The sequence below is a fragment of the Dasypus novemcinctus genome, chromosome 23 (assembly GCF_030445035.2).
Source record: "Dasypus novemcinctus isolate mDasNov1 chromosome 23, mDasNov1.1.hap2, whole genome shotgun sequence".
NCBI lineage: Eukaryota > Metazoa > Chordata > Mammalia > Cingulata > Dasypodidae > Dasypus > Dasypus novemcinctus.
Genome location: NC_080695.1, coordinates 28,805,477 through 28,815,997, shown reverse-complemented (window position 1 = coordinate 28,815,997; position 10,521 = coordinate 28,805,477). Strand labels below are relative to the sequence as shown.

The 10,521-nt window shown below is 58.6% G+C and overlaps 1 protein-coding gene across 2 annotated transcripts in view; it reads right to left on the bottom strand.

Moving 5' to 3' along the window:
- Positions 1 to 3,500: 3,500 nt before the first annotated feature.
- ZNF629 (zinc finger protein 629) overlaps positions 3,501 to 10,521 on the bottom strand; it is a 30,343-nt gene continuing 23,322 nt past the window's right edge. For both annotated transcript variants that reach the window (XM_058286049.2, XM_004479397.3), the window contains 2 exons: positions 9,324 to 9,432; positions 3,501 to 9,203 (listed from right to left, as the gene is read on the bottom strand). In XM_058286049.2, the coding sequence (XP_058142032.1) occupies positions 6,676 to 9,203; positions 9,324 to 9,432 (2,637 nt within the window). In that variant the 3' untranslated portion in view covers positions 3,501 to 6,675. The remainder of the gene's footprint in view (positions 9,204 to 9,323; positions 9,433 to 10,521) is intronic.

Sequence of the window (10,521 nt, the reverse complement as noted above, 5' to 3'; positions counted from 1 at the left end):
GGAGTGACTTATAGACCCCAGAGTTTCAGTGGTGGTAAATTAGCACTAGTGGCAGTGGAAGAGGAAACTATAAACATTGGTTTACCACAATCCTGTCTACTGTTTGGAATATCTACTCCAGGGGCTGGTAACGCCCCTCCACCCAGGAGTTTGACCCCTGCAGGCCCCCAGTAGCCTCAGTGACTGATACCCTGGGCCTCTGGGATGGGCAGGCCAAAGCTCTGCTGGACCATCCCCAACCTTGGCTGGCTTCTTGGGCATGAGCAGGTGTTGGCCTTGGTAACGAAGCTGCACGATTCTGCAAGAACTAGGGCTGCTGGCTGTGAAGGCCCCAGGGTGTGATGAGCGTTTGACGCTGAAACTCTCCCCTTGAATTCTGGGGTGTTCCACTCTCCTGGTTCTGCTCCCCAGCTGCTAATACTGGCTATCTCCTGCTGGTCCCCCAGGTTAGGCCTCTCCCTTCTACTCTGCCTCCTCCCTGGATGTATGCATCCACCACCTTGGCTACCGTTGAGTTGCTAAGGCCCAACTCTTTCTTAGCTGAGGTCTCTCACGAGCTCCAGATCTGGAAAATCACCACCCATCATGGGGGAAATAAGATGCCATCCCCAATAGCACATCACAAGGCTTCTCAAACAAGATGCTCCAAACCCAGATGGATCCACAGTGTGCCATGTTATATTCAAACTGTTGATGGCAAAGATAGAATTCTGAAGGCCACAAGAGAACCAACGTGTGGCGTACAAGGGAGCCTCAATAAGCTTAAGTGTTGATTTCTCAACAGATACTTTGGTGGCAACAAGAGAGTAGGAAGACAAAGTGCTGAAAGCAAAATATTGCTAACCAAGAATGCTGTATCAGGGGAGTAGATGTAGCTCAGTGGTTGGGTGCCTGCTTCCCACATACAAAGTTCTGGGTTCAATCTCTGGTGCCTCTCAAAAAAAATTTTTTTTTGTATCTGACAAAACTGTCAAAAATAAGAGGAATTAAGGCGTTCACAGAGAAACAAAAGCTGAGGGACTTTGTTACCACTAGTCAGGCCCTAGAGAAATCCTAAAGGTTGGGAAGTAGTTGTGGCTCAAGCCAGTTGAGTGCCCACCTCCCACATGGGAGGTCCCAGGTTCAGTTCCCAGTGCCTCCTAAAAAAAATAACAGAGGAAAAAAGCAAAAAAATAAAAAAACCAAAACAAAGACAACAAGCAGTGGACAACGAGCAAAAAACAATGAGCAAGATGAAGGAGCTATCACAGGGGTGGGGTGTATGGGGAGACCTTATCTTAAAAAAAACAGAAAATCCTAAACTGTCCTGTAGGTTGGAAATAAAGGACGCTAGGCAATTGGCTGAGGCCACACAAAAAAAAGATCTCCAGTAGAGAGAATGACAGGTCAACAGAAATACGAGTACTAGTATATTTGTAACTCCATTATTTACTTCCTACAGGTCCTAAAAGGCCAATGCATAGAGTACAATGGTTTTAGATTTATAATGTATAGACATGTGATTTGTGACGCCAACTCCGTAAAGGTGGGTGGTGGAGGGGCATAGGAACATAGTTGATGAATGTCACTGAAGTCAAGTTGGTATCAAAGGAAACAAGATTGTTACAGATTTAGGATGTTAAATGTAAGTGCTGTGGTAACCACAAAGAAAATATCAGAGTATTCAAACTCTTCAGAAAGTGGAGTACAGGTTACCAGGAGTGGAGAGCAGGGGCAGTGGTGAGTTAATGTAAAACGAGTGTAGCATTTCTGTTTGGAGTGCAGGGCAAGTTCTAGTAATGGATGATGGTCAGGGTACTGCGACCGTGTGAATGTGATTCATCCCGCTGAATGTATGCTTGGGGGAGTCAGGATGGGAAGATTTGCATATATGTATTAAAGAGAAACTAAAGAGATAATGACAATTAAATGCAAGAAGTGATTCCGGGTGGAATCTAAAAATGGAGGAGGAGAGGCTCAAAAAGACTTTATTGGGACATAAACAATTGGAATATAGAATGTAAGCTTCATATCAGTGTTAAATTTCTTGAATTTAACTGCACTTAAGGTGATCACGTAAGTGCATATCCTTGTTTATAAGAAACGAACATAGAATTATGTGTTGAAGGATTGTGATGTGTGCAACCTGCTTGCAAGTGTTCAGAAAATAGATGACAGATTTAGACAATGATACAGAAAAGGTGGCAAAATTTTAAAATTTGCCTTTCTGGGGGTGTGGGGTTATGTTGGAATGATCTGTATTGCTCTGTATGGGGTTTGTGTCAAGTCTGAAATTATTTCAAAATAAAAAGTAAAAGAAAGCTCCCCATTCTGGCTTCTGCTTTTAGTGTTGCTATCCCACAATCCCCTGCCCAGCCCCCCACCCCGACCCCTGTTCCTCAGGTGATTTCCTCCATCAAATTTCCCCACCTCCTGCCCCATCCTCACCATCTCAGCTCCGCAGTTCCTTCTCTCAGCCTCTGAACCAATCACCGTGCTCTGGTGCCTGCTTTTTCTCTGTGATCCCCTCACTTGACTGAGGGCTCATCGGGCACTGGGACCATCACGTTGTACCATCGGGCCCCCAGCGCTGGGAACGCAGGGGATGTGGAAGCCAGGTGCTCTTACCAGTCCCCTCCCTTCTCTGGCCCAGCCTTTGCTTTCCAGGTGGGCGATGGGAAGGAAGGACAGTGAGCCTGGCCCTGGGGGGCACGGAGAGGGTCGGGACCCAGCAGAGCCGGGTGACAGGCCTGGGCAAGCATTGACCTCAGGGTGGGGTTGGGGGGCAGGGCCAGGCCTGGGCCCAGGAGGTGGCGCTGCGGCAGGCCTGGCTTTGAGGGTTCCCTGAGTGGCCCCACCGGGTGCAGACAGTGCGGAGCCCGGGCCGGCCCTGGCAGGCCCAGTGGGCGATGGCGGCAGGCACAGGGCCTGTCCTGGCTGCCCTGACTTGCTGCGGACCTGAGGCAAGTGGCTGCCCTTCTAGAAGCCTCAGTCGCTCCACCCTGAAGGCCCCCAGGCTGAGTGGAAAAGATGAACCAGGTCTCCACCCACCTTTCCTCAGGACCTAGAAAGGGGCCAAGACAGGCGCGCCAGGCCCAGGACCCAGGTCAAGCAGGGGAGGCAGCTACCAGCTTCTGGAACTATAACCTGAGAGGACAGGCTTTCCTCTGAGGCGCTCTGGGCAGGGCACAGGCCTGGTGCCCACAGCACCTCCCTGGGGCTGCCCAGCTGAGTCTGAGGTGGCCAGTGCGTCAGCGGGCAGCCACCCAGCCAGAAGCCAGGCACCCACAAGAGCTTGTTGACTCTGCCAGCATCTCACCAGGTTTCTCCCCTTCCCCCAAATGTATGGATTTTAAAACGTCACAACCCCCTCAGCCTCCCACCAGGAGGCACTGAATGGGGACTCTAGGGCCTTTGGGACAGGGTACAAGGATGGCCTGGGGCTAGGCCTGGGCCCTGCTCTGAGAGAGAGCAAGCGCCTTCAGCTTGCTCCAGGCTAAAACGGAAGACAACACACCTCGGAAATCTTATTCCCTTTATTCTCTTCAACTAATCAACATGAACACCGGTGACACGACACTGGTATTGACACACAACACTCAAAGGTGGGGCCTTCTCTTCACTCTAGGGGGGCATCTCAGGCGAGTGGGGCTGCCCTAACAGGGGCAAAGGAATCTGGGGGGCTGCTCACCTCTGGAGAGGGTGTCATGGAACCCCACCTCTTTTTTGTGACGGTTTCAAGTTTCCCCACCATTAGGACGCATGCCCAGTTCTTTAGAGTTCCCATCTGACCTCATATCCACAGCAGTTTCAAGTTTCACCCTAAGCTCAGTGCAGTTTCCACTCTCCCCTCTGCTTTCACCAATGACTCCCAGAAGCTGCCTTGTGTGGGGCCTGGGGCCTTGTGGAGCTGGAGAAGCGGGGGTGGCGCCGCTGTGCCTTCCAGACTCAGTTCTGGGGCAAGTGCCACAGCTCCTGGCCTTTGCCTGAGCGGGTCAGAGGGGCTCTGAGCACTGCCGCCCCGCACCCCTCCCAGCCTAGGTCCTCCCAACAGAACGTGGCCCGCTCTGGGGGGAGGGGAAGCACCTGGCTGAAGGAGTTGGAGGAGGAGGTGGAAGCAAGAGAGCCCAGGCCGCACCCAAGAGGTCTCCCACTCTGCCCTGTTCCCACTTTGAAACCCCAGATCCTTGGGAATCGTGTCAAAACCAGCCATTCTGTACCGGACCCGAGCCCTCTAGCCCTCACCCATCCCTACGGCATGCGAGCATCCTACTACGTAAGCTACACCCTACTCTTCAAGGGGCCGACCCTTGGCCTCCGACTACACTGAGCACCCCCTGAGCTTCAGCCCCAGGGGCCTCCCCCACAGGACTCTTCTGGGGACAGATCCCTCCCTCCTGTTCCAAGCGCACCTGCCTAGCTTTACTGGGGGCTGGCTCTACAACACCGCTTTCTTTCTGCTTCCATCTTGGGGAGGGAGGGATCTGCTTAGGCTTGGAGGACTCATCTCCTCGTGCTCAGTCTTCCAGGGGACACCCCCTTGTCAAAGTCCCTTTTGGCAGAGGCTCAGCAGGCAGGCGCCTCCCCGCGCGGCCTTCCTGCCTGGCCTTTGGGTGGGGGCTTTTTGTGAATGTACCAGCGTTCTCCCCATGCCCACGAGGCCCGTCCTGTCCCTCTCCCCAGGAGGCCTGGCATTTTTCTCCGACAATGTCCTAGATTTGATCCTTTCCATCTGAGGGGCTTCCCTTCGGGGGCGGGAAAGATGGGGGATGAAGGGCCTTCACCTTTTGAACTTGAAGGTAATAGAACTAGAGGTCTCTTGCGCAGCTGTGGAGGAGCCCAGGCCACCCTCTCTGGGGATGAGATCCTCGAAGGGCCACCTCACCCTGGTGCGTCGCTGGTGCCAGTGTGGGCTCAGTGGGCACTTCCCTTCAGACCCAGCACTGGACAGAGTCCTCTTCATCCTTGAGGGCTTTCGGGGGCAGGATTCCTGTTACAGGTGATTCTCTCAAAAGTTTTCGCTCTTCCAACCATTTTTCAGGGCAGCAGTCTCTTTTCCCGGCCACGTGCACCCAGTTGTGACAGTGGGTTTGGCTGGGTTTACAACGGCGGGCAACTGGGTGATGCGGGAGGACAGGAGACGGGCCTGGCAGGGGAGGCGAGTTTCTCGTTCCTTCCGTTTTCTTCTGGCTGGGGAGGAGAGGAGCTGAGGGGGTGGGATCTGTCCCTCTGCAAGGCCAGCACCGGGCTGGGCCGTCCCCGCCTCGCCTCGCCCCGGTAGCAGGCTGTGGAAGGTGCGCAGGCCTCCGGACCCTCTGCAGGATGCCCCGGTTCAGTCTGTGGGGTGTCAGGACACCCACCACTGCCCGCAGCTGCCCAGCGAACAGCACCAAGGAGCGCCTGGCTGATGAAAGCTCCGGCGCCTGCCGCCCTGCTGTCCCTGGGCCACTGAGCACCCACAGGCGGCTCTGCTAGACGGCAGAAGAGAAGTCAGGGAGGCCTGACCCCGCAGGCCTGGCGTCGCTGAAACGCTTTATTCTTTGGAGGTTGACTAGCAGCTGCGCTCCCTCTCCACCGAGCACAGGCTGCAGGGAAGAGGCTGCCACCGCAGCAAACTGGCGGCCAGGGGTGCAGGGGTACCTCCTGAGGGAGCCCTGAGAGCCTGAGAACCTGGCAGGTGGCACCTTCCACCCTGGGCCGGGGTAGGGGCCGGCCTGGCCAGGGAGAGTCCTGAGCTGGGCTCTGGCTTGCACTTGCAGTTTAACAAGCTTCTGGAAAAGGGGAGGCCGCGGGGGCCCGGGATTTGCTGGCTTTCCTCAGAACCGTCTAACAGCCCTCCCCACGCTTCCCCTTGCGTTGGTGGCGGTTCCCCGGTATTCTCACACTGAAAGATTTTCTGCACCCCAAACGTCGCTCTTTAAAAAGACTTGCTGTAAAAACATTTTTTTCCCCTTCCTCATTTTTGGTTTCTTCTTGATAAGGAATTCCCTGGGCCCCCTCCCCTGACACACGAAATTCATCTCAGGTGGGCCTCTCACCCCCAAGACACCACGAGCTGGCCTTTCTCTCACTAGTTCCCGGGTTAGCTCTCCTGTGTCCCGTCGTCTCCTTCCGCTTCCGCCCAGTCTCCACGCCGCTGCCCGGCTGAGCATTGTCCCCAGCGTCATTGTCCCAGGCTGCTGGGAGGCGGACTCCCTCCCAGGCCCCAGCGGGAAAGCCACCGGGCAGCGGGCTCATGGGAGGCTTTCCAGCACCTTCTGCGGGCCACTCCTCTAGCCCATGCCGGGCCTGTGTTCCCTGCACTTCTCCAACCCTATAGTTGCACGAAGATTTTGATTCAGTTTTATAGGGTTGTCTAGAGACATATTGGGACCTCTTCCTACAATTAATAGGGCTTTTATCCACTATAGTTTATAGGTTTTTTCTGCTACAGACTTAAAGGACTTTTTTTTCTCCTACGTATTTATAGGGTTTCTAACCCAACAGTTTTTCTCTACTGCTTTATAAGTGGCTCCCTCCCCCACCCCCAACAACCCGATAGGGCTTCTCGTCAGGAGGCAAAAGCACTAGGCTCCCCCAGGGTTCTCTAGCCTCACTCTCTCTATGCTGACCCGGTCTTCCTCCTTTCCCCGCACACTCTCTTGGGGATCCAGCGTTCCTCTCAGCAGAGAGAGGCCCCCCGGTCTCCAGACCCATTCACAGGGAGACCCCCGGGTGGCAGCTCCTGTGGAGGAGGAGGGCCGCGACTTCTGTGAAGCCGTCCCCACACTCGGGGCACATGTAGGGCTTCTCTCCCAAGGGGGTTTGGGGGTTTTCCCCCTTCTCGTGGCTGCTGCTCCCTGCGGGGGCGGGGGCCTCCCCGTCACCTTCCGGGCTGGTGGACAGGGTGGCGGGCTCTGGAAGGGGGTCCTCGGGCCTGGGGGACTCTTCCTGGCCGTGGGTCTCCTGGTGCCGGCCGAGGGCCCCGCGGTCGGGGAAGGAGGCCCCACAATCTGAGCAGCTGTAGGGTCTGGCCCCCAGGGGGCTCCTGAGGTGCTCCAGGAGGACCGAGGAGCTCTTCCCCAGCTCAGGATTCTTCTGGGGTTTGCCACCTGCATGGACTTTCTGGTGCAGCAGGAGCTCAGAGCTGAGGCCAAAGCTTTTTTTGCATTCGGGACATTTAAAGGGCTTTGCGCTCAGGAAGGGGCTGGGCCCCGCCCCTTCCCCGAGGCCAATCCGATAGTCAGGGAAGAGAAAGGGCTTCTCGCTGCCGTGGGTGAGCTGGTGCTGCAGGAGCACGGAGCGGTCGTGGAAGCTCTCTCCGCAGTGCGAGCAGATGTAGGACTTGGAGGAGAGCAGCCCCAGCCTCGGGCCCAAGCCCTCCTGAGCCTCGGGCACTTTAAAGGGCTGCCCCGGGGGCTCGGCTCTGCCCTCGGCGGCCCCGGGATAGGAATTCCCTCCGAAGGGGAGCCTCGGGGGCCTGAGCTGCGGCGGTTTGGGGGCTGGGTGGGCCATGAGGCCGTCTGAATTTTTGTAGGGGTTTTCTCCGATGTGGATCCTCTGGTGCTGCATGAAGATGCCCTCGTCGTTGAAGCCCTTGCCGCAGACGAGACACTTGTGTGGTTTGGCGCCGGGCGGCGGCAGGGCCGGGTCCCCGCGCCCCAGCAGGGCCTCGCCCTGGGCGCGGCGGGCGGGCGCCTTGCCCCTCTCGTGGATGACCCGGTGCTGCTCCAGCTCGTGCGCCTCCAGGAAGGCCTTGCCGCAGTCGGTGCACACGAAGAGGTTCTCGTCCATGTGCGTGCGCACGTGCGTGATGAGGTTGGAGCTCTGGCTGAAGCTCTTGCCGCACTCGGGGCACTTGTAGGGCTTCTCGCCCGTGTGCGTGCGCCGGTGCTGGATGAGGTGCGAGCTGCGGATGAAGCTCTTGCCGCAGTCGGAGCACTTGTAGGGCTTCTCGCCCGTGTGGATGCGCTGGTGGCGGATGAGCGTGGAGCTCATGATGAAGCTCTTGCCGCAGTCGGCGCAGATGTAGGGCCGCTCGCCGCGGTGGATGCGCTGGTGGTTGATGAGGTTGGAGCTGACGCTGAAGCTCTTGCCGCACTCGGGGCACTTGTAGGGCCGCTCGCCCGTGTGCGTGCGCTGGTGCCGCAGCAGCGTGGCGCTCAGCGTGAAGGTCTTGCCGCACACCGGGCACTTGAAGGGGTCCTCGCGGAGGTGAGTCCGCTGGTGCTTGATGAGCGTGGAGCTGTGGCCGAAGCTCTTGCCGCACTCGAGGCACTCGTAGGGCTTCTCGCCGGTGTGCGTGCGCTGGTGCTGCGTGAGCTCCGAGCTCTGGATGAAGCTCTTGCCGCACTCGGTGCAGCGGTACGGCTTCTCGCCCGCGTGGATCTTCTGGTGCTTGAGGAGGTTGTGGTTCTGGCCGAAGCGCTTGCCGCACTCGGGGCACTTGTAGGGCTTCTCGCCCGTGTGCGTGGCCTGGTGCTGGATGAGGTCCGAGCTGCGGTAGAAGGCCCGCCGGCACTCGCCGCACTTGTAGGGCTTCTCGCCCGTGTGCGAGCGCTGGTGCTTGATGAGGTTGGTGCTCTGCGTGAAGGCCTTCTCGCACTCGGTGCACTTGTACGGCTTCTCGCCCGTGTGCGTGCGCTGGTGCTGCACCAGGTTGGAGCTCCAGCTGAAGCACTTGCCGCAGTCGGGGCACTTGTAGGGCTTCTCGCCCGTGTGCGTGCGCTGGTGCTGCACCAGGTGCGAGCTCTGCGTGAAGCTCTTGCCGCACTCGGAGCAGGTGTTGGGCCGCTCGCCCGTATGGATGCGCTGGTGCCGCAGCAGCTTGGACCACTGGCTGAAGCTCTTGCCGCACTCGTTGCAGATGTACGGCTTCTCGGCGCCCGACGGCCGGCCTTGCACCAGCTCGCGCAGGCTCGGCTCGCTGGCCGGGACGCCCGCGGGGCTGTTCCACGTGGTCAGGGTCCCCCACTGCCAACTGGCCTCGCAGGCCTTGGTCCAGTCAGACGGGGTGGGGACCACCTCGGGGGCGGGGGCATCCAGAGGGGCCTGGTGGTCCAAGGGGTCGGGGTGACCCAGGGAGGCTGGGGGGTCGTGGGGCACCGAGGACTCCGGCGAGGGCCCCTCCAGGGGCATCTCCGGCGGGTCCTTGAATTCTGGGCTTGGAGCTGGATCTCCCAAGATGATCTCCACCCCAGAATTTTCCTGCTGAGAGCCCTCCTCCTCGTTCCCACTGTCAGCACCTACAGGGAGAAAGGGAGTCTCCAGCCCCCGCCTTCTCGCAGGACGCGGGCTCCGCGCTCTCCCCTCCCTTGGGGTCGCCCCCGGGCGGGGCCCCTCTCTCGTCCCTCTCGTGCCCTCACCTCTGTGAGCATGGCTGGGGCTCTGCTCAGGACCCTGCAGCTCCGGGCCCCACAGCACCGCCTCGGGCTCCATCCCAGGGCTCAGGACTGCCGGAGGGTTCCAGGGGCCCTGGGAAGGAGAGATGAGCGCGATGGGGCTGCCTGCAGGCCCGGCCCGCGCCCGCTGCGCGGCCCTGACTCCCCCCCAGGCGAGCCTCGCCTCCTTCCTGCCCACTTTCCCGGGCTCAGGTCCTCACTACGCCCCCGCCAGCCCTGATTCTTGTTTCAGGCCTTGCGATCCCAACAAAGCGCAGAGCGGAATCTAAGAGCGCAATTAAAAGCTCATCAGTCCTAGCCCTTTGAACCCAGGCTAGGGGGTACCTAACACCCAGGGGCGGGGTGGTGGGAGGGCGTGCTCACCCCCCACTCGGAAGCCCAGCGGCTGGGAAAGGAGCCCAGGAAACTTGTTATTTTGTTAATCAGACAAAGCTCATTAGAGTCTAATTTTCCTCCTTAATGGGGCTGCTAATTGAGACCAATAAACTTTTCCCTTTTGAGTCCCAGCGAACTGAGGCTGCCTGGGGCACTTAAAGGGTTAAAAAAAAAAAAAAAAGTAACCACCAAGATGTCCCGAGGGAAAAGGGGCTCTCCAGGGGGCCCTTTCCAGTTAACACAGGAAGAGGCTCAGGCCCTCAGGCCAGGGGCGGTTAAAGTACCAGGCTGGGGGCAGTTAAAGCACCAGGGAGCTTCAGTAGGGACAGGAGGAGAACCGGCGGGTGTGGAGAGCAGCCGGCAGCTGACACAGGGCCCGCGGGGTCCTCACTGACCTCACCCAGGCCCCCGCGCCCGTGAGGAGGCCCAGGGCATAGGCAGTCCACTTTCCAGATTGGTAAACCAAGGCCCAGGGAGAGGAGTTGACTGCGAGGTCTCGGGCTGGGAAGTGGCAGGGCCAAGATGGACGAGCAGGCTCGGGGCAGGGTCTGGCCGGACCCGGCCTCTGCGAGGGCGAGAGGACCTTAGGAGGCGGGGGAAACTCAGAAACGCGGGCTGCGCGAAGCAGACGGGCGGCGAGGAGGGCGCAGGCCACGCCCGCGGGCCTCGAGACTGGGGCGGAGAAATCCCTGGGGCCAAGAGCTTTCCTTGGGGGTCAGAGGCGGCGTCGGAGCCGGTGGCACGGCTGGATGACCTGTGCCTCCGCTCAAAACTCAGTGTGCTCCTC